Source organism: Nicotiana attenuata, chromosome 5, assembly GCF_001879085.1.
Source record: "Nicotiana attenuata strain UT chromosome 5, NIATTr2, whole genome shotgun sequence".
Classification (NCBI taxonomy): Eukaryota; Viridiplantae; Streptophyta; class Magnoliopsida; order Solanales; family Solanaceae; genus Nicotiana; species Nicotiana attenuata.
The window spans coordinates 10,695,353-10,719,135 of record NC_031993.1 but is presented as its reverse complement, the minus strand read 5'-3'; the positions used below and the strand labels follow the sequence as shown (position 1 = coordinate 10,719,135).

Here is a 23,783-nt window from a genome sequence, read left to right as displayed (position 1 = left end):
CCAAAAAAAAAGTCTTATCTACTTTCCGATAACATAAAGTTTTGTCACCGAACAGTACGGGGACTATGTGTATAAGGTAAAATTGATGAACGACAAGTGGATGCTCGACGAGTTGATACGTGAAAGTAAAGACAAGTAAGATATGAATCAGTAAATGGCTGGCAGCGGTTACGGACATGTGACTGGTACTGAATAAGTTCGTTAAAATCGAGGGGAAAAATTCGAAAGTAAGATATCGTTTTGAAAAGACAAATTCAATGAATATCGTTATAAAGAATCTTTGCATTAATTCTCAACTGTTATGCAACTATCAAGGTGAGTTTTATTCATATTAAAGAAGAGCTTGATTTGGGGATCCATGTCTTCTTGAATTGAGCTATAAATAGGAGAATTTGTATCTATTGTAAGACACCAAACATCTGTATGCAAAAAAGACAAAATTAGCTTTTATTCTCTTAACAATATTCTTTTTGTTTTGCTCTTCATATCACAATTTTTATTGCTTCTAGAGAAGCTGATCCTATAACCAGGCTTGTATTCTATTCAAGTTTGTTTAATCAATTTACTTTTGATCTTTTTTACTTCATATTATTGGATCAAATTAATTCATGTGTCTATAAATCACATTACAAATTCAATTACATTTTTTTACGAATAAATATTTTTTAATTTTTACCTTAATAAATTAATTCACGTCACAAAAATGTGATAGTACATTTAAGAGTTTTTAAAGTTCTTTTTAAGTAGGAGTATTACTTTTAGTGCTTAGAGAGGTACCCAGTTTGTTTTATTTTGTATTACATGATATCCTTTTTTAGTTTGTTTCAGAAATTTTATGTTTGAACATATTTTAAATTGAACCTTTTATTTTATTTTAATAAAATAATTTGTGTCACAAAATGTGATAGTATTGTTTACCCTAAAATTCGAGTAACAATTAAACCTGTATTATGGTTTTAAGGATATGTGATTTAATTCAACGCCAATTGATAAACAAATGATTAAATAGATAAATTAAAGAGTAAAGTAGATCAAACCAGTGTGTATGCTAAGTTTCGACCTCGACATGTAACGGTCTCGAGGTATGATTATTGGAATAAAAGATAAAACAACTCTGAAGAACAATAGGTAAAATAGCAAGAGAATAATGTACGTATATGTTCTTATCAGTGAACAGTGTTCTACAAATGATGGGATCCCCCTTTATATAGTAGGAGAATCCTAAATAAGATGCATTTTTAATTATAGTAGGAAATCATATTTGACAGTTGTCTAACCGCCGAAGACCAATCCATTCCAAAATTTCTGACCCGTCGCGAGTATCTCGCTCTTTTCGTTATTGAATCATAACGGTATCATCTCGAAGCATGCCTTCTTCTGACATCGGTAAATGATATCGACCTCGACATTGAAAAGGAGCTTCGACCTCGACCTCGTCGTCCTGGCCTCCCGACGTGGTATCACTTTCCCCCCTAAAGAACGAAATTGGGTAGCCCCGATTTCCACCGTATACAGATAGTCCCCTCGTTTCTTAGAATAAAATGATAAGAAACAACTTGAACCTTGATTTTTTGGAGGCCCCGATGATGATATCATCCCCGTGACATAAGCGCTCGAGGTGACTGAAATGTCTCATCGATTCGTTTCCCCAAAATATTAAATGTTTGCTAGTGGCGGCCGACCACTAGCACCACCGAACCGTCACCGTGAACCTATAAATACAGGTTTCCCATTTGAATCAAACTTTACTTTCACCTTCACCAATTTCTCTAAGTATTTTCCTCTCTCCATCTTTTTTCTTCCTCCGATTGTTGATTCAATCTTTTAGGATAAAAAATATCAAACTCCACTTCTTTTTGCTTCATCTCATCATAATCAATGGTGAAAACCTCCAAAACCGTCCCTCAAAAGGAGAAAGGCTCTACTTCTTCTTTCCATTCGGTCGGTGACAAAACGCCGGTGGAACTGCTCCTTCACGAGATTGTTCCCGGCCCATGTGTTCTAAAAAATGACTTCAAAGTCGAGAACCCTTCGTCGGTCCCTGGCCGATGTGAACACGTATCGAGGTATATTTTCTCGATAACAGCAAAATAGCTAGACATCGATGAAGGAAGATTGCAATTGGGGGCCCGAGGTTGTGTTATAGATCCCCGCCCCCGAAGAAAGCATCACTACTCACGTGGAGGGGCTTCTAAGTTTTTACACTTACCCCTTCACATTGGGCCCCCTCGACCCGGTTATTGTCGATTTCTGCAAGACGTACTAGGTGACCCTTGGCCAGGTTCACCCCTCATTCTGGCGCATAGTGATTATGATGCGCTTCTTCTCCGCTTAAGGCCAAGGGGTTGGAATTCACTCTTAGCCATCTTATGCGGCTGTATCGAACAAAGCTCTTTCGAGGATTAATCCAGATCCAACACCGATCGACGAAGTCCTTTTTTGCAAGTATTGACGAGGACAAGGATCAAGGTTGGTGAGCCAGTTTGTGCGGGTAAGGACATGCGACTTCATCCCCGAGGAGAAGCTGCCGTTCCCCGATAAGTGGAACCCAAAATGTAAGTGTTAGCCATTAATCTTCGCGCTTTATTTTTTGCTTTGTGTAACATTTTCATCTGTTATGCAGCGGTCTCCTGGATGCCTCAGACAGTCCCCGACCTCGAAGACTGTGTTCGAAAGTTTGTTGCAAGTTCCTCTCATGCTGAGCGTTGCTGGCGTGACTTAGCAAAGGGTAAATGGGAGGCTAAAAACCATGGTAAGTTTACCCTGTTTGCTTACGACATCTTTTTCTGGGACATTTACTTTTATATATACCTGACTCCCTTTTATACAAACCTCGAAGACGTCGCTGAATTGAGGCCGACGCCACCTGGGGAAGAGGTGGTTCCCAAACCGGCCAAGGATAAGAAGAGGATAAGGACCTCGCATTCCAACACCCCGTAGCCTAAGAAGAGTAGGGCTCGCAAGTCGAAGGACGATTTTATTACTCTGTCTACCGGTGTAGCCCAAAAGCTATGAGATGAGAAAGAGGAGGGGGAGGGCGCTAGTTGTGAGCTAGTGCCTCAAAAGAGGGGAAGCATCGAGGCTTCGAAGGCAGCTAGGCCGGTGATGGTCGAGAAGACTCATCCTCGGACCGAGGAGATCTCGGAAGGTACTCCGAGCAAAGTCCCTGAGTCATTAGGGGCAGAAGAGGTTTCCTGCCGTGACGAACAAACAGCGAGTGTGCCCGAAGGGTCCGGTAGCAGGGCTATTTGGAAGGCAGAGAGTGCCCCAAGCGACTTGCATGAGGCAATCACTATCGATGATTCCCCGCTCGGCCCTCACTTTTCTGAAGGGCAATTTCGGGAGGCTCGAGCAATGAAACCCCCAATATGGGAACGACCCATGATGGGGAAGACATATTCTGCGGCTGCCTTGTGGGGGTCGATGAAGTTTCTGACCTAGATGCGTCGATGGTTTTTGACGAGGCACATCACATCCTGAACCAGGTAAACATCATTCCCATTTATCACGTTTAATTTTATTTTCTTCTTGCTGACTTCTTTCCTTTCTTCATAGACTATGGTGCTTCATCGGAAGCATTCAACAAGTCCCAAGCCGAGCTGAGTCAGTGTGAGGCCGATCTCAAGAAACTTACCGAGGAGAGGGATGCCCTCAAATGCCTTTATGTGAAGAAAGAAGAGGATATCAGAGACCTCCGAGCAGACTTGGCCCAGGCTCCTAAAGAAGGAGCCGAGCTAGATGCGCAGGTAACTATAATTTTAAAAGAGTACATTCTACTCGACTCAACTGTGGGGGCTAATACTTCAGTATCTCAGTTGCAACAAAAATGGAGAGGCTCGAGTTGCTCCGAGGGGAGGTCCATCAAATCAAAGTTGACTGCGATTGGTGGAAGGAGAACATGGACCACCTTGCTGCGGAGAAAGAGGCCGCCTTGGCCGAATTATTATCGGCCAAGGTCCAACTTTGGGGCATCAAAGAGAAAAGTTTGGCCTAAGCCAAAAGGATCGAGGAGCTCGAAGCGAGCTTGTTGAGGCCAAGACAGAAGTCGGGGAGATGAAGATCTTGGCTGATAAATTTATAGCCGTGTACTTGGCTGATGTTGAGGCTGCTAAAATGCAGGGAGGCCTCCGATCGAGAGTGATGGAGTAATGACTTGGCGAGGTTCCAATCTCGGAGGGAGACCATCAAGGAAATCCAATTTCGAGGTTATGACCTCTCTAAAGAAATAGCTCAAGCTAAATCGCTTGAAGCCGATGCTAGGTTGCTTCTCTCCTCCTCCGACGATGATGATGGTGATGAAGGTTGCCACGATAGGTCTTATAACGATGAGGAGCCCGAAGGAGAAGCTGCTCCGAGGGAGAAGCCAGCCCCGGGCATAGTTAGGATTTTATTTTCTTTTTTGTAAGACCTTTGACAGTTATTTTCTTTCTCTTTTTTGTAAGACCTTTGACGGTCTCTTGTACATATCCCTTTTCTAATATATAAAAGAAAGTTTCTCTTGAATTCCTTCCCGGTCATTATAAATATGTCTTTTGCCTTGTAAATTTTGTTAGCACAATCTTATGCTTTGAATGGTGTGTTCGAGACTTTAGTATCGGGTGGCTTCCTCGAAGTCACCATGACCCTCAAGGGTTTGTGTCGGATAACGGTGAGTCCCCGAGCCATAATCAAGTTATTATTCCTCTAGTGCTTGTTGGCACTCCAGGGTCCAGGTGAAATCGTTCTTCTTTTTAAGTAAAGAGAAAAATTTGCAGCTTCGATCTGATGACCACAAGATAAATCGACCTAAAGCAAGTTATTCGCTCAATTAGCCTTTGCATGGATTTTACACTGCCCACGATGGTGATGCCGTCGATGGCCTTGATTTTATCAAGATTTATCTCGCTCCCCAAGTTTGACACCATGAAGCCTAGGAATTTGCCCGAACCGACCCCGAAAGCACATTTTTCGGGGTTGTGTTTCATGTTATATTTCCTCGAAATCTCGAAAGTTTCCTGCAAATGAGCCAAATGGTCCTCTGCGTGTAGGGACTTAACTAGCATGTCGTCAATATAAACTTCTATTGACTTACCTATTTGTTCTTCGAACATCCTATTTACAAGGCATTAGTAAATAACTCCTGCATTTTTTAGCCCAAAGTGCATTACATTATAACAATATGTTCCATATTTGGTGATAAATAAGGTCTTTTCCTGGTCTTCTCAGTTCATTTGGATTTGATTGTACCTAGAATAGGCATCGATAAAGGTAAGGCCAGCCGTGGCATCGATCATGCAATCGATGTTAGGTAGTGGAAAAGAATCTTGGGGCGTGCCTTGTTTAAATCCTTATAATCTACACACATTCTAAGTTTGTTCCCCTTTTTAGGGACTACGACTACATTGGCTAACAATTTGGGGTATTTTCCCTCCCGAATGGACCCTATTTTGAGAAGTTTCGTTACCTCGTCCTTTGTAAATGCATGCTTTACCTTAGGTTGGGGTCTTCTCTTCTGCTTCGCCGGTTAAAACCTAGGGTCCAGGCTTAGTTGATACGTCGTTATCTCCGGTGGGATCCCTGTTATGTCTAAATGGGACCAAGAAAAACAACCCATGTTATCAATAAGAAATTGGATAAGTTTTTTCCTGAGTTCGAGGGTTAACCCCGTTCCCAAATATACCTTTTGTTAGGGAAAATACTCGATCAGTATAACCTGTTCCAGCTCTTCGACTATTGATTTGGTGGCTCGGAGTGTTCGGGAACAATAAAGGTTCGAGGGGTCAGAAAATCCTCCTTTTCTTCTTCTATCTCCTACTTTCCCGATTCAGTCGAGGCTGGTGGCTGTGATTGCTTTTGGTTTCCTGTTTACCTTTGATGCTCAACCTTTCTGAGGTTGATAGCGTCGATACCGGTATTACCTCGTCAACCGCAAACATTTCCTTTGCAACTTGCTGCTCCTTGTACATTGTTTTCACACCGTCCGACATCGAGAATTTCATCATTTGGTGGAGAGTCAAAGGAATTGCCCTCATGTTGTGGATCCAAGGCTTCCCGAGTAGGGTATTGTACATCATGTCGCCCTCGATTACGTGGAACTTGGTATCTTGAATGGTTCCAGCTACGTTCACAAGTAAAATAATCTCCCCTTTAGTTGTTTCACTGGCCATGTTGAAGCCGTTTAGGACCCAATCTGCAGGAAAGATTTGATCTTGTAGGCTGAGTTGCTCCATGACCCTCGATCGGATGATATTTGCCGAGCTACTTGGATCCACTAAAACACGCTTAACTTGAACTTTATTTAATAAGATATAAATTACCAGAGCGTCTGTGTGGCTGAGCAATGCTTTCTGTTTCTTTGTCGTTGAATGATAAGGAGCCTTCGGGCACATAATCTCAGGTTCATTTTTCCCTAGTGATTAACACCTTAGTACGTTTGAATATGAGTCCCTGTGGAACATTGACCCCTCCGACGATCATATGAATGACATGCTGGGGTTTCTCCTGTTCATTTTTCTTATTGGCGTCTCTTTCCCTGAAATAATTCTTAGCTCGATCACTAAGGAACTCTCGAATGTGACCCTCTTTGAATAGACGGGCTACCTCTTCCCTTAGTTTCCTGCAATCCTCGGTTTTTGTGACCATGCATCCCGTGATACTTGCACATCAAATTTGGGTTTCTTTGGGAAGGATCGGTTTGAATGGGTCTGGGCCATCTAGTATCTTTGATCCTTCCGATTGTCGATACAATGCCTGATGCGTCGATCCTGAAGTTATATTCCGATAGCCGAGGTGCCTCTATGGGATCGACATGTTTGTCAAAACCAATTTTGCACATAAGTCCCCGAGAACTATGTCCTCGATCATTTCTTCGATCATTCCGAGCGGAATTGCGTCCTGAACCGTTGCTCCTTCGATCTGCGGTGTATGGCTGATATCGTTCCCTATTCGACCTTGGTTCCCTATCAACGTCTCTCGAGGTTTTAACTGCCAACCTGTTTGGATGCACTGAACCGGAAAGGGCTCCTAATTGGTCGTCCTCGACCCTGATCTTCGATTGATACCGATTGTGCACGTCTTCCCGAGTCACAGCTGGATACTCAACCAAATTTTGTTTCAACTGTCGTGACGCTATCGAACTCCGTTCGTTCAACCCTTGGGTGAAAGCTTGAACGGCCTAATCATCTGTGATCGGCGGCAATTCCATGCGTTCCATCTGAAATCGGGACACGAACTCCCTCAGCATTTTGTTATCCCTTTGCCTTATCTTGAAAACGTCCGATTTCCTTGTTGGCTGTTGCGACCTTTATAGCCCTGGTGTGTGCCTTCACGAAAGAATCTGCTAACATGCCAAATGAGTCGATGGAATTTGGTGGCAAGTTGTAATACCAAATCATTTCTCCCTTTGATAGAGTATCCCCAAATTTTTCCCACAAAACGGACTCGTTCTCATCGTCTTCCAAGTCATTTCCCTTTATTCCGCACATGTACAAAGTGATGTATTCATTATGATTGGTGGTCCCATTGTATTTAGGTATATCCGGCATACAGAACTTCTTAGGAATGGGCTTCGAAGTCTCACTTTGAGAAATAGGATTTTGCACGAAGTTTTTTGAATCCAAACCCTTTATGATCGGGGGTGCCCCCGGTATCTTATCAACTCGGGAGTTGTATATTTCCACTTTTTTATCTTTATCTTCGATTTCCATCTCTCCCGACTCAATTCTTTCATTATTGTAGGATTAGTCCCTGATCCGTTACCATTCGACCTTTCTGGCACTGGCTCGGTACATCGAGTAATTTCCGTCTCGACCACACCTCGGAGTTCTATGTTGACTTTGAAGCTGAGCAATAGCGGCCTGCTGAGCTTGCAGCATCTCGAATATTACCTGGAGACTAACTCCCCTGTCTCCTACGCCCTGTGTTCCTTGGCCACCAGATCGGCCTTCCCTGCGCACACTCCCTTCGGGGTCCGCACCTAAATTCGTATTCAAAGCAATGTGCGAACTGATATCGACTAGGTCGACGACCGGTACTCCCCCGAGATTAGCCGGTGGCACCCCGGCTCCCGGAGCAATTGCATTGTCATTTTTTCGGTGAGATCCAAGACCATCATCACCATGTACGGGTGCGCTTTGTGAGTTTGACATACTTTAACTTGAGAGCAAAAATACTTGACAAGAACAAGTGTGAAAATAATGTGTGTTATGAGAATCAGCACTGAAACAATCACTGTTATCCTTAGCCCTACAGTGGGCGCCAAACTGTTTACCCTAAAATTCGAGTAACAATTAAACTTGCATTATGATTTTAAGGATATGTGATTTAACTCAACACCAATTGATAAACAAGGGATTAAATAGATAAGTTAAACAGTAAAGTAGATCAAACCAGTGTGTAAGCTAAGTTTCGACCCCGACGTGTGACGGTCTTGAGGTATGATTATGAGAATAAATGATAAAACAACTCTGAAGAACAATAGGTAAAATAGCAAGAGAATAATATACGTATATTTTCTTATCAATGAACAACATTCTACAAATGATGGGATCCCCCTTTATATAGTAGGGGAATCCTAAATAAGGTACATTTTTAATTATAGTAGGAAATCATATTTGATAGATGTCTAACCGCTGAAGACCAATCCATTCCGAAATTTACGCCGTGATCTCTAACCCGTCGCAGATATCTCGCTCTTTCCGTTATTGAATCATAACAGTATCATCTCGAAGCATGCCTTCTTCTGACCTCGGTAAATGATATCGACCTCGACATTGAAAAGGAGCTTCGACCTCGAGCTCGACATCCTGGTCTCGCGACGTGGTATTACTTTTTTCCCCGAAGAACGAAATTGGGTATATTTAAGAAGTGAAATTCAAAGTTATTTTTAAATATGAGTATTAGTTTTACATTAAGGATCTACCTGGTAACGTAATTGTTAGGGTAACAATTACGCACCGGGTAATAATTACACACCCTAGTAATTGTACAATATAGTAATTGTAATGACATATTTGTTTATCACAACCTAGTTACAGTATAATTTCCACTGCCATATTTGATTGGACAATTATAATTACACAGTTAAATAAAAAAAATTACTTTAACATATGAATAAATTTTACTATATGACAAATGTATATGTAAATAATAAATATAAAAAATTAATTAATTAATAGGTATTTTAAATAAATATTATCCCATAAAAATATATTAAATAATTATAAATTAGTAAATAATATGATAAAAAATAATCTATATCTTAAAAATAATTAATATTATTACTTAATTTAACTAATAAAAAATGTTAATAAAGAAATTGATTTTTTCACCAATTCATGTGAACATAAGAAAGTTAGGTATGAACTTAAAAAGTGTATTTTTAAAAATAAATATTTATACTAATAATTAAAAATAACTAGTAAAAGAAAATTTTAAAAATTATATTAGCTTGTAGTGACTTTGCAAACATGCTCTGAGTAGGAAGAGTTTAGCACGTGACCAAAGGAGTACTCGGGAATTAAAGCTAGTCGGAGTTGGGCGGTTGAGACCGCAAAATGGAACATAACAGCCTCGTACAGTCGGGGGGAACAAGGTGACGCAAAACCGCCGCGCACAACCGCCCGCTGCGACAACTATGGCGGAAGACGACGATGACAGCTTCGGCGATTTCACCTTCGCATCTACCAATTACCTCAACACCCAGTTCACCCCACCACCCAAATCAATCAACCCCTCTGCTGAAGACGATGAATGGGGTGATTTCGTCGAACACCCTAGCGGATCTGAACCTTCCACAGCATCCTCCCTCACCCAATCCAAACCCTTCGACCCTTTTGGTAATAGTCCTTCCGTTTCTGAATCTGGGTGGGTAAAACCTTGTGGTGCTCTTCCACTTTCATTATTCGGCGAAGCAGAAGAAGAAGAAGATGACGTGGGTAAAGAGAAACAAAATCCTGCTGAAGCGAATACCAATACTAAAGTAAGAAATAACGGTTCTAATTCCAATTTGGGTTATGGATTTGGTTCAGTTATTTCAAACTTATACAACCAAGATCACAACTTGAAATCACAAAATAGGTCACTTTCAAATTCCAATAAATTGGTAGGTTTGAATAGTGTTAAGTCGAATTCCAAAGATTCCGTTTTCCAGTTGAATGGGTCGGGTTTCGATCCCAATTCGGGTTCTCCTTGTGTTAGTAGAGTGCAGAGCTTGAACTACCTGGCTAGCTTGAATGAAGAGGTTCAACAGATCAAGACAGGAAGTACAAATGTATCAAATTCAAATTTTTCTATGTTGAATCCGGACTTTGATTTGTCCAAGTCTAATCAGAATGGATTGGACAGAACTTTGAGTGTAGATGCTGTAACAAGCTTGAATGAACAGTGTCCGCAGATCAAGATCAAAAGCACTGGGTTTGATTTCGAGTCGAATGCATCGAGTTCTTCAGCAAATTTCACAAGTTCTAGTTTTGGTGTGTGGAATCCGGTTTTCCATGTGTCCAAATCCAATCAGAATGGTTTGAATAGAACTTTGAGTCTGGATGGTCTCACAAATTTGAATGATCATCAGAGTCGGCAGATTAAGACTGAAAGTGGGGGGCTCGTTCCCAATTCAAATGGTTATAGTTCTTCTGTAAATGCACCAAGTTCAACTTTAAGTGGATGGGACTTCGATTTTGGTGGATTTGGATCCGATGTTGGGAGGTCGATTTCTGCAGCTAGTCCAGATATTAGTGGGTTGAATTCAAACTTCAATGCTGTTGGCTCAAGTGAAAATTTGAATGATGCTCACAACAACAATGATGTCAACGATGATGATGATGGATGGGAGTTCAAGGATGCTTACTCAATGTCAACAGTCAAAGATGGTAACAATATGGTAAAGCCTGACATTTGTACCATCGATAATAGTTATGTTGTGCACTAGTGTAAAAACCTTCTCCGCACTGCTTTAAACTCATATTTGTTGAGTAAGGTAGTAATATTATAAATCATTAGCACAAAGGGTGTGCTTATAGTAGTAAAACCATTACAGACAGAGAGCAAAAGTAGTCTTGTAGTAGATCATTATAACGATACTAGGTTGTCTAAAATAGAAAATACATCATCTAAGAAGCCTTCTTTACACCAAAAGTGAAATAAAATTATATAATTCATCTTAATCTTATGTTCAGTGCTGATAGTGCCTTCGAAACACTGTTTTAAACTCATATTATGAACATGTAATATTGTAGTCATCCGCATCAATTTTGACGGTAGGGCAAGAATTCCAGGCGGTTTTGTTTACTTTTCAGGTTTCCCATCCTTCAATTTCTGGGTGGCAAGATGTAACTTTTTGTGGTCATTGCAGTTTCAGAACTGCTTGCTATGTGTTTCACATTGTTCTAGTGGTATTTTTGGGTAATTTATTTTGTCCATTCACATGTTCATGCAATTTTATTATTTTGGTTACTTTTATTTATTTATCAACACTATGTCATGTTTTTTTTTTTTTTAGAAGTTGTATCAGGGAAAGTGAACTCCTAATTTACCCTGAACGGCAAATTATTCAATATTGGGATGAAATGTGCCTGAATTTAGTAGAATGAACATAGAGGATTCATAGAGTGACTCCAGCTAATTTAAGATTGAGGAATAGTTGATTGATTTCTTGACTGGTTACATTTTTGTACTTATTTGCTAGTTTGTACGCATGAAGGTGTTTATGGTTCACTAATCTTGTTCTTTTTGTGTGAAGGCTACCTTAGAGGCGAAAGAATTGCAGCAAACTAATGCATCCTCTTTCGATTTTCATAATGGCTTGACTGGCTCAGCCGACTTGTTTGCAACATCTAACGGATCGGTAACAGCTGATTCTAAGGCACATCACGCTGGTGACTGGCAGGCATATTCCTCTGGATTTGGCAATAGTCTGAATGGTTCGATTGATTTATTCGCCACGTCAAATGAACCAATTGATCTATTTGCAACATGTAATGGAATTTCTTCTGTTCACCCTGACAATATACTTGGATTTGATATTGAACCATCTATTGCATCTAAAAACGTTTACATTTCAGCATCAGACGGTAGAGTTGAACAAAAAGAGAGTAATGGTTCACTGGACCCTCATCCAATTGTTGGGAGTGCTGAAACCGATGAGGATTTTGGGGACTTTAAGACAGCATTTTCAGATTCTGGATTGAAACCTGAGGTAATTTTATTTTGATATTTTTGTTATTGTATACCAATATTGGAGTTTTTTCCCTTATAGGCCATTCTTCTTTTTATCCTTTTGCGCAGGAAGAACGGAAGGTTAATGATGTTACTCATTATGAACTCCAAGCTTCTGAATGTGATGATAAAGACCAGGTCAATTGTTGACTTAATGGCACTACTTTTGGTTAAGAAATTTCTATTTTTTTGGCTGGGGAAAAGATTAATTGCTTCTTCCTCTTTTTTCTCCTTTTATTTTCATATATTTTGTTAGCAATTTGGACTTTGTTGAAGATAGTCTGTATTTAGTATTTACTCGTTTCTTTTGGCTCTACTCCCATTCTTTTTTTGTTTGCTAAACATTTTTGGACTTTGTTAAAGATAACTGTTCGTTCAGCATTTAGTTTACTCCATTTGCATCCTTTTCTCATTTTTTTCTTTTCAACCTAGCTTAACAATTGAACTTTGCTACAGTTTGTTCCTTCTACGTTGCATTTTGGTCGTGGTGAATGCTTTCTCTCTATCAATACATGGTATTTCTGTTTTACATTAAATGTATAAGCAAGGTGCTAAAATTTTGATATGAAGTTCCAATCTTCGTCACTTCTCTTTTTCATTCCAACAACCATGACGCCTGCATGTGTCTCTTGCAAAATTCTTCTTCCCTTGTTCCATCTACACTTGATTCTGCAGAGTATGCCTTCTCCAGATATGCTTGGCCATTTGGAGCTTTCTATTCCTCTGTGCTCTTTCCAACAATGATGTTTCCTTTTATACATTAATAATAATTCTCTAAGTTTACTCTTGGCATGATTAGGGATGCTCGTGTGTATAATGGTTGGACTGTTCTTCTCTTTCTTTATAGAAATTCTTTTGTAGGTTTTTGGTCTGTTTTTATAGGTAGGAACATTTAATTAAATGAAATACTTGTAAAGTAACTACTATATTCAGCCTCTTTATTCTCTTAAATTGCCACGTTTAGAGTTGAGAACTGCATCATCTACCCAGATTGGCAGAGCTTTTCTTTTTTACATTTTGAACTTAGGTAAGTATAGTGTTTGGGCAACTTATTTCCAACCTTTCCTTACCTAATCTTGATTATTATCCAGGTGAAGGAGTCAAAGTTAGAGAATCATAAAGGGGCTCTTCCCCTATCAATATTTGGTGATGAAGAGCAGGAGATTGATGGTTCATCTAATATTGAAGATATTTTTGTCCCCCATAATGCTTCTTACTCGAAGAATGATAGAAGTCCAGATTCAAATATTTCCATTAATGATCTCATTTCAAATTTATATAGCCAAGCTGAACAAATCTCACCTGGTCACTCTGTTCAAGTGCCAAATAGCATTAGTGACAATCCACAAGATTCAGTCTCAAATTCAAATCTGGTGAATGGTGAGGATGACTTGGATGATGGTGAATGGGAGTTTAAGGATGGCTCTTCTCCAATGAGAACGGATAACGATACTTCTCTTCTTACTTCTGAGGATCCACCAAAGAGAAGCTTTTCCAAACTCAATCTGGATAATTATTTGGATTTATACTCTAAATTAAGGAAGGAGTTGTGCTATCATGCTAAACGCCATCTCGATGAGCTTAAGGTCTGTGTGTTGCTAAATATATTTTGAACTGTCGTCAGTAGTTCCACATACAGAGAACCAGCTTAATTTGTGTACTGGTGCATTGACTTGTTTATATTATATTCTTCCAGAGAGCTCAAAGCATTGATGGACTTCCAGTAGAGGAAGCAAAAATTTCAACTCTTAATAAGGAAATTGAGGTTTGTGCTCTTTTATCTATGTCATATATTACTGAATATTACGGACATTTGTTAATGAACAATGTCCTCTTTTCTCTTCCCCTTCCAATTTGTGAGATTACCAACTTTTGTAGTGTAGAAGTCCTGCTTCCGATACCCGAGGATCTAACTAGGTTTGGGAAAATGTAGAACATGTTACTATGTCATGGAACTTCATATTTATAAAAGGAGGAAGTTTCCGTAGATGAAACCTAGAATTTGTATGCAATGCACACTGTATTTCTGAGATTTAATGGAAACTTCTTGTGGAACTGACATATACAACCCCTACTGGGTGGGTGCACTTGCTTGGGTTCATACTTAATCATACTATTAGTAGTTGCGTTCCATTTAGCATAGCTGAGACTACTTTTTTCTGACAACTGTGAACTGTCACGTTGATTGTTCATGCTGCTTAAATCTCATTGCCATATTCTGGCATGCTTTTAATATAATAGAGCCTAGTATTCCATTTTGGGAAGCGGACATTGGTTTAGCATGGGCCAAAGTGAAAACATGACATCCAATTTGAAATAAAGAGCCTTTTGGTCTCCAAACTTCTGTCCCTCTTTGGGTTCTTTTCTTCATTCTGTGCTTTATCGAGATCCACACTTTTGTCCTCAAGGAGTTGAAAACAGGTGCTTTTCAATTAGGTTTGCTAGACCTGGTAATAAGAATCTTCTAAAAATAGGTGGTGCTCAATTCGGGGAACTCAAGGATAGGAGCTGGCTACTCAGAGCTGTTCGGTTTCCAATAAATTATTTTAGGTTAAGGTCCTTGGGAATCGTTTTTCACCACCATCTCATGTTTTCATATGCCTCCTTGATTCACTAGGTTTCAGTGGCTCTCTGTTTCTAATAGTTTCGAGACCCAAAAAAAAACTATTAATAAGGTGTGAATTTGCCCTTTTTCTTTTATTTCCTCAATATGATGTGCAAAAAGTTCTTTCTCAGTGCTTGATGTTATATGTAATATATTTCATTTTATAGGAGGCTTGCAAGGATATTGACCTGGATAATGCTATGTGCAAGGATGGCCATTTGGAAGAACATTTACCTCAGAATGCTTGTATGAGTGCATTTATTGAGATTTTGCAGGAACCAGAATTTCAAATACTTGAATCAGACTACCACTTATCAAGGAGACTATCATTGGTATGCCATTTTCTCCATTTCCTAATGCTTAGGAAATTTTTAAACTGCTATATTCTTAGATTTAACTCCTAATTTACTTATCAATTAAGTAATTATGATGTTACTTACTAATAGAGTATTAAAAAAATTTTCATTTTAAAAAAAGAATCTTTTAGTTTTCTGAATATATCCAGCAAGCTTCTGAACTACATGGTATCCAGATTTGTAATTCTATTGAACTAGACTTCTTGATTTTTGAACCGAGATATCACAAACTTGGCTAACAATTTAATCAAACTTGGGTAAGTCCCTTTGGTTGTCGTCGGACAAAAAAGAGTTGTTTTGAGCTTGGGCATTTCGTTGTAACAAGATGCAGCTTGACGCCCAGGCCTAATCAAGGCAATAATGTTAATGTACGGCTTTTTTCGGTTTGAATTTCAAACCAATACTGAATATTTTCTAACAAATCCACTCATAAAAAAAATGTTTCGTATAAAATCCCATGTACTTAGTCATCCTTTTTGATATTGTGCTTGTATATTCATTTGTTATCATGAAACACAAGAAAGAAAGAAGAAATAAGCTTTGATTTGCTATACTTACATGTTATTTTCTGGTAATTAGGTGGAGAATGATTTGGGAACAACAGTGGATCTTGTAAGACATGCTACAATGATGCTAAAGATTTTGAGATCAGGATCTTTGGAGGAGCAATCAGTTTATGTTTCAGTATGGTATAAAATGATCTCTGTTTGTGCCCAAGAGTTGCAACATGGCTCCTGTATATGGAAGAAGATATTGGAAATGAATGCTCAGAGTCATATGTTATCTCTCCCTAGAGGTACGTTATCTGTATCTTATTGGTGCATGGCCCACAAAAAATGGCTTAATGAAAAGTTTGTTGGCCCATAATAGGGAATTCCATGAAATTGTTTTGTAGGAAAGATTTGATTTCGTTGTTCCAGTACCTCATTTAATATGATAAATGCAGGAAGGGAATTCATCCGGGCCCTGGGTGAGATCTATCGGGTAACTTTAGTGCTTGAAGCATCTGTGAAACTTTGCAAACCTTGGATTTGGTTGAATTCTGTTCAGTGTACAAGTATTCATTCTGTGCTGGATGAATGTCACACTATGTGGTCCTCTTTGGGTCTTGGAGAAGCTGTGTCGAGTATGTTAGACTCTGCTTCTTCTGGAGATGGGAGTTCTGTTGCTTCATTGCTGGACTCTATCAAGTTAATTCGTAGTCTTGATGCACTTACCCTTCAAAAACATCTCTATGCTCAGAAAAAAGTGTGTAGGCTGTCACTTCTAACTGTGGAAATATTTCCAGGTATACTAATTCTACAGGTTCATAATTTCCAGAGTGAATAGTCATTGCACTTTCTACCGTTTTCGTGACAAAGCCATAGTTAGTAGCAAGAGCCATAGAGTCATGACAATGTACCGGTTCCTATTGTTGGAGATACATAACAGGATATTAAAACTTAAAAAAGGAGTTTTAAAAAAAAAATGAATAGCTAATTTCCATTTGGAAGTGCATTCAGTAGCAAGTCTGCTTTACCCATGGAACTTTGTTTTTAGTGGCATATCTGTGAATCTATAGATAGTTGTATATTTCCACTATTTAACTGGTAGAGATATAAAGCGTGAAAGAATATTCTTGCTGACCTTTTGGACTCCGTGCTATTATAAGGGAACCAAAGGTCTTTCTGCCATACATTTTGGCACCTTCTTGGTGCAAACAATGAAATCATATTTATCAAAAGAACTAGCAAATAAACAAATTGTGGAAGAAACAAATTTGGGAAATGTCACAAACAATTAAAACGAGTCTATCTGATTGAAGAATTAGGTGTAGTCCTAGGCTGAAACTTATGCAATAACTTTGTTCTTATTGTTACTTTGAATGGTGCAGGTAGAATAAGAATATAGTAAAACTTTTGAACTGCTTGATTCTGTTAAAATTCCTTGGGAATCAACCTCCACGCATTGTGTATTATTCTCGCAAGTCTGCTAATTTCATTTTACCTTCTTTTACCCTTGCAATGAATCAGGGATGAAACTTATCGACTGGAATGGAGAGCATTACTTCCTCACACTTGCAAATCTATGGGCAAATCTTATAAGCAGTGACCCTCCGGAGTTGCCACATTTAACTATTGGATGGTGAGAAAATATCTAAGGTTGGTATCAAATTTGTGAAGTGTCAAATCTGAGATGAGGTACTTGGATTAGCACCATGTCAACTGGAGATTGCTCTTGCAGAGGCTGCAGTGAGGAATGTAGACTGCTTGTTCTCCAGGCCTTTGGCCTTTGACTATATTGGAAGAGTTTTGTGCGCACAAAGGTATGCTCTCGGACAAAAAAAAAAAGGCAGCTCTGAACACGGAGAATACTGAGAGGAATGTGCAGAAGCACAGCTTGTGGATCCTTTACAAACAGAGTAGAAAGATGCAGCGAGACATGAATTGCATTGATTTTGGTTTTGGCATTCTTTTCTAGCAAGATATGTTGTAAGCATAGTATCAGTAGGTCATTATTCCGATTTTTCCCCTTTTTCCTCAATTGGGGAAAGGGAGGAGGTGTGTGACCTTAGTCACAGTTGTACCCTTAAGTTGTATGTGTATAAGTTGTATGTATTTGGTGAAATCTTATGTTACATCCATAAAGACAAAAGTAGAATTGTAACTTGGAAGAGAGAAAAGATTTCGATTCATTTGCAGTGCCTGTTTGCATAATTTCTGATCAAATTAGAATTGGTTCTGCAGGATGCATTTGTATTTGTTTGCTCTTTAAGGGAAAGGTTTGAATCTCCATTTGAGGGTTAAGTCAAGGTGTGAACATCTTTTACCTTGCCCTTTATTCAGTTCTTGGATTTTGCTGAAAGTCAAAAATTTCGTTTCATTATTGGTGCTAAATGTTCTATACTCTTGCAAAAAATTTGTTCAGACATGTTTGTTTAAATTTTATTGTTTAAGAATGTCTTTCAAAGAAAAAAACTTCTCACACAAAACTCATAAATGAAAAAATATATATATATATATCTGAACAAAAGAGTTCGGGCCACGGGTGCCAAATTTTCTAAAGTTTCGGTCTTAATTAGGAAAGTAATATTTTAATCTTTCTTGAATAATTGTAAACTAGATAAAATAAATAAAAATTTCTATATGTTACAACATATTAACACTAAAAGTATTAAGAAATATATATGAAAAAAACTAAGATAAACGTTAAAAGTTATTTGATTGGTCAAATCATAATAAAAATGTGAAGTATAAAGTAATTTTTTAGTGGTCATTTGTGTGATGGATAAGCAAAAATAATCTTGGAATAAAAATTTAGTATCGCCTTATCCCTTATTGGTTACTAATCCTAAAATAAGTTATCCCGAAATTAAAAATAATATCGGAATATGGATAAAATATATCAAACAATTAATAAGAAATAATAATAGAATAGTAACTAATTCAGTCCATCCTAAGTTCTAACTAATACCAATATGATTAATTCTATCCTAACGTAAAATATTTCAAACAGTTAATAAGAAATAATAATAGAATAGTAACTAATTCCAGTCCATCCTAAGTCCTAACTGTTTGACCAAAAAGTGTTAAACCTTTTTGCTAAACTAATTAAGTAAATGATGATAGGTAAATTCTAGTTAAATATAATAAGTCCTAGATTCAAGATTGTTGGGTAGTAATAACCTAGAAACCGCATTTAAAACTACTAAAAGTCAAAAAGAGGTTTAGTGATATTCTTGTGAATAAATGAGGGAATGAAGGCAAGCAATAAATATGATGAATGGCAACAACGGTAAATAAAGAGAATAATTCACCCAAATGTATAACGAGGTGGATGATCCTCTTTCTGACAATGATGTAAGATAACCAAATGTGAGAACATCAAATACTTTATCGGATCTGGTGTGGAAAAGTTTGGAACAACACAACAAATCGAATCTTATATAAAAATAATGTTTGTAGTTATCTGGGAGTCAACTTTTCCTGGGAGAGCTTATCAAGATAGAGAATTAGATGTCCCTGCTTTCTCTCCCTATTCCTACTTATATGGGACATTCCCTTACCTACTGAAAGTACAAATACAAAGAATATTCCTCTGAATATTCTTTGAAAATATCTTATCGCTAAACTAGCCGTTTTAGCTGATCTGAGTGCTCGACCTCGGCATTCGCTGCTCGGCTCGCCAGTGTTGCTTCTTAAGCATGACCTTGGCCTAATTGATTCTTGATTTTCTTATTTCAGGTGATGTCCCTTTGATTAGATTTTGACCCATATAATTAGTCCATCCGCTTGTCCGGGTTGTTTTTGGGCGAGCTCGGCGGGCGGACTTCGCCAATTGTAATTTTGAAAAATCTGAGCACATTGGCCGAGGAGTGACCCTTTTATGGCAAGGTGATGACGTGGCGCTTCAAGAGCCACATTTGACCATTACGTCAGTTTGAAATGACATCATTTCATCATGCGTCATTATGGCGCATGTTCCCAATACGTTACATCGTTTCTCGTGCCTCTTCCTTTCGAAGTTAATGAGGTGGCGTTTGGGCTTTCTCGATTGGGGTGCCCATATTCTTATAAATAGGGATAGGTATTCCTCATTTCAATTGTTGCATTTCTAGAGCCTTTGAAACCTGAGTTTTTCCTTCTTCAAGTTTCCAGCGTCTGTGTTTTCTTTCTCCCTTCAGCATCTTCTGCTATTGTCATCTCCTTCATCTTTGCATTTCCTCTTTGCATACAATCAGGAAAATGGCTAGTGCTTCATCTGATCCTGTAACACTGGCTGTGGATGTTCCTCCTCATGAAGAAGGAGCAGCCATGGTAGAAGATGAAAACTTCCCCACCATGGATGAGATAATTCCACGTTCGGGGAAGGCTATGTCAGACTTCAAGAATCCACATGAGGATGAACCCGAACCCGTTGTTTATGAGATGGATGCGGCGGCGATTGCTGCTTTTAGGACTAAGTGGTGAATCCCGGCCTATGTCGATCCCTGCTGGTAGTGATGTAGTGCAAATACATCGCCCAAGGTACTGCGCATTTTACGCGTACCCGTTCGTTGTTGGCTACATACTTCCTCTTCCTTCCTTGGCGGAAGATTTTTGCCATTTTTACAATGTGTGCCCGGCTCATATCTCTCCATACATATACAAGATTTTCCTTATGTTTGTCAAGTACGAGGAGCTGGCCAACCGTGGTATTCTATCCGCTATCTTCTTCATCTCTTCGCCCCAAGTTTTCATAGGGGCACGATGATTCATATGCGCCACTGCGGGACCAAGGGGTTGGTGGTGAAGATGGACGATAAAACTAATCGTCGTTTTTGGGAAAATTTCTTCTACGTGAAGATAGAGAACGTGGTATCGAACCCAAGCAGATTCCCTGAGGAGTAGAACTTTGCTCGTAAATGTTCTTCTCCCAAATGACTTCATTGTTTATTTCAGGAGATCTGATCGTTCTCCTCTTTTCGCACCCAAGCGGGATCCTCCTTCGCCGGTCGTTGACATTCGCGAGTGGGTGAGTCAGATTTTGCTTCATACTGTGGGGATTCGCGAGTGGTCGCACTTTAATGAGAGGTTTGGGCGTAGACCTGCGGCCGGTGAGTTACCTTTGACTTTGATTATTTTGACCTTTATATCATCGTTTCTATCCTATATATTATTTATCTTTCTTCGTTTATAGGTCAGAAGGCTTCAAGGAGGGCGAGGTCTCCTACTCCTTCTTTTCGCTAGTTGGGTATTTTGGCCGAGCCCGTACTCGCTGTTGCTGCAAGTGAACCTTATCAGGCCATTGCTATTCCTCAGACCCCGACCTCGCACGGTCCAAGCCGCTAGGTTGCTGCAACACTAGCGGGATTCCGGCCTCTACAGTGTTTCACTTGGTCGATGAGTCAGACCAGGGTGAAAGTGGAGAGGCTCCGCTAAAAAGGCGAAGGGTAGAGGCTGATAGTCTCGAGCCGGCGAGGAGTAGACCTGAGTTGACCATGGACGAGCCGAGGGGCGATGTGTCCTTGGATGTAGAGATCGCGCCTCCTTCTGACGTGGAGATCACCTCCGTGGAAGAAGGAGGGCGACCAAAAGCAGCTGTAATCACTCAGAGTGGTCCGTCAACTTCAGGGCAGGCCAACGTCCCATATTCGGTTGAGGAGAGGGCGAGGAGAGTGATCGTAGATAATTACGAGTCTGGCTCCGATGTCGATCCTAAGGAGGCGAGGATATTCAACGAAGGGCTTACGCGGGTGGAGGTGAGAACAGATAGATCCTCTCGCTCGATCGTAATTCCTTTGGATTGCGATTTGTTGGAGGATACGGTCAGCATGGTCCCCTCCTTTGCTCCTTTTTGCTCTGTCACCGAAAACAGGATCCTTCAGGCACTCCGGGATTCTGACTTGTCACTTGGCATATCCGGGATGGCTCTGAGGGTAAGTTTTTTGTATCATTTCTGCAACTTGCGTCTTTTTCTTCTCTCTACTGGTCTTCTTCTTACTCTCTTTTCTTTTTCAGACTTTCATTTTGGAGATCGAGAGTGCCTGCTGAGAAGAGAGGCGGAAGCTCATTTTTCAGAAGATGGCTTCGAAGTATGTCTGTTATCGTGACAAGTATCGTGAGATGCGTGCACGGTTTGGATCAGAAGGACGAGGAACTTGTGCAAACTATTTGCAGATGTAGTGAGCTTGAGGGGTTGCTCAGGGCCAAGGATGAAGAGCTCGAGGTGATCAAGGGGGTCGTGGCCGAATGCGTCGACCTTCAAGCGCAAGTGACGATCTTGCGGGCTGAGCTTAAGCAAAGCTCAATTAGAGTTGCCGGTCTGAGTAGTGAGTTGACTGAGAAGGTGGCCGAGTTGGTGAGGTCCGAGGAGGCTCGAGTAGCAGTTGTGGCAAAGGCGGCGACGTTAGAGAGCGCTATCCGTGTCCTTAGGTCTGAGCATGAAACCGATGCGGAAACGGCCTTGCTAAGGGAGACGTGGCTTGATGAGCAGATTGGTGGGCTTGAGAAAAAAGTTTTGAGCCTAAGTGAGCAAGTCGCCGCCCTTGAGGCTGAGAAGGCACAGTTGTTGGTTCGACCTTCTTCCTCTCGTGCTTCCGCTTTTCCCGACGTTCCTCGTGATTTATATGAGATGTGGATCCATGCTGAGGCAAAGCTGGACGTATATAGGAGCTTGATGTCTGCGGGGAAGGTTCCTGAGGCCGACTTTGATGATGCCCGTATTAAGGCACCTGATGCCAAGCTTGCTTGTGGTTATGACTCCGCCGCGCCGGGGAACGACGATGATGAAGAGGACATGGATGGGCTTGCATATGATCCTTGGTATGACGATGAGTACGATGATGGCGCGGGCGAGGGTGGAGATGGTGCTGCTGGGCTGGGTGGTGAAGGTGGCGATGGCGCAAGCGTAGATGATGCAGCGTGATGATGCAGTGTGATTTTCTTGTACTTAGTTTTTTGCTCCTTTCTCTTTTTCTTTTTTTGGAGGGGGGGTCTTTTTGGCCCTTTGTAAGATATTCTCTATTTTGGAATGTAATGGCTATTGTCTTTTTGTTGTATGTTTTTGGCTCTTTTCGTTTTTCTTCGTATGTTTTTTCCTTTGTAAGAGTTCCCGACTTAGTTGACGCGGCCGAGGTCGATTTCAATTAATTTGAGTGAGGTCGAATGTTGCTTGATTCGAACAAGGACGAATGTTAATAATTTTCGAACGGAGTCGAATGTGAGTCAATTCGAGCGAGGTCGATTTTTTGACCCTTTAAGTTATTCGAACGAGGTCGAATGTAAACAAATTCGAGCGAGGTTGAATGTGGGTCGATTCGAGTGAGGTCAATTGTGGGTCGATTCGAGTGAGGTCGAATGTCTACTCTTTATGTGATTCGAACGAGGTCGAATGTGAATAAATTCGAGTGAAGTCGAATGTATATAAATTCGAGCGAGGTCGAATGTGAGTCGATTCAAGCGAGGTCGAATGTCTGACTCTTTATGTGATTCGAATGAGGTCGAATGTAAATAAATTCGAGCGAGGTCGAATGAGAGTCGATTCAAGCGAGGACGAATGTCTGACTGTTTATGGATTCGAACGAGGTCAAATGTGAATAAATTCGAGTGAGGTCGAATGTGAATAAATTCGAGCGAGGTCGAATGTGAATCGATTCGAGCGAGGTCAAATGTCTGACTCTTTATGTGATTCAAACAAGGTCAAATGTAAATAAATTCGAGTGTGGTCGAATGTGAGTCGATTCGAGCGAGGTCGAATGTCTGACTCTTTATGTGATTCTAACGAGGTCAAATGTGAATAAATTTGAGCGAGGTCGAATGTGATTAAATTCGAGCGAGGTTGAATGTGAGTCGATACGAACGAGGTCGAATGTCTGACTCTTTATGTGATTCGAACGAGGTCGAATGTGAATAAATTCGAGCGAGGTCAAATATGATTAAACTCGAGCGAGGTCGAATGTATGACTCTTTATGTGATTCGAACGAGGTCGAATGTGAATAAATTCGAGCGAGGCCGAATGTGAATAAATTCGAGCGAGGTCGAATGTGAGTCGATTCGAGCGAGGTCGAATGTCTGACTCTTTATGTGATTCGAGCGAGGTCGAATGTAAATAAATTCAAGCGAGGTCCAATGTGAGTCGATTCGAGCCAGGTTGAATTTCTGACTCTTTA

At 40.1% G+C, this 23,783-nt stretch overlaps 1 protein-coding gene across 3 annotated transcripts; it reads left to right on the top strand.

Moving 5' to 3' along the window:
- Positions 9,455-17,939, top strand: LOC109225292. 3 transcript variants are annotated; one of them, XM_019389910.1, is made up of 11 exons: positions 9,455-10,858; positions 11,717-11,951; positions 12,039-12,172; positions 12,262-12,330; positions 13,284-13,778; positions 13,889-13,957; positions 14,965-15,129; positions 15,733-15,949; positions 16,100-16,441; positions 17,166-17,294; positions 17,377-17,939. In XM_019389910.1, exons 1-10 carry the CDS (start codon positions 9,614-9,616, stop codon positions 17,279-17,281), a joined length of 3,087 nt encoding a protein of 1,028 aa, XP_019245455.1. In that variant the 5' UTR covers positions 9,455-9,613; the 3' UTR covers positions 17,282-17,294; positions 17,377-17,939. The 3 variants fall into 3 exon arrangements, with proteins under 3 accessions (XP_019245455.1, XP_019245456.1, XP_019245454.1); XM_019389911.1 differs by having other exon boundaries at positions 12,045-12,172; positions 17,166-17,939; XM_019389909.1 differs by having other exon boundaries at positions 17,166-17,939.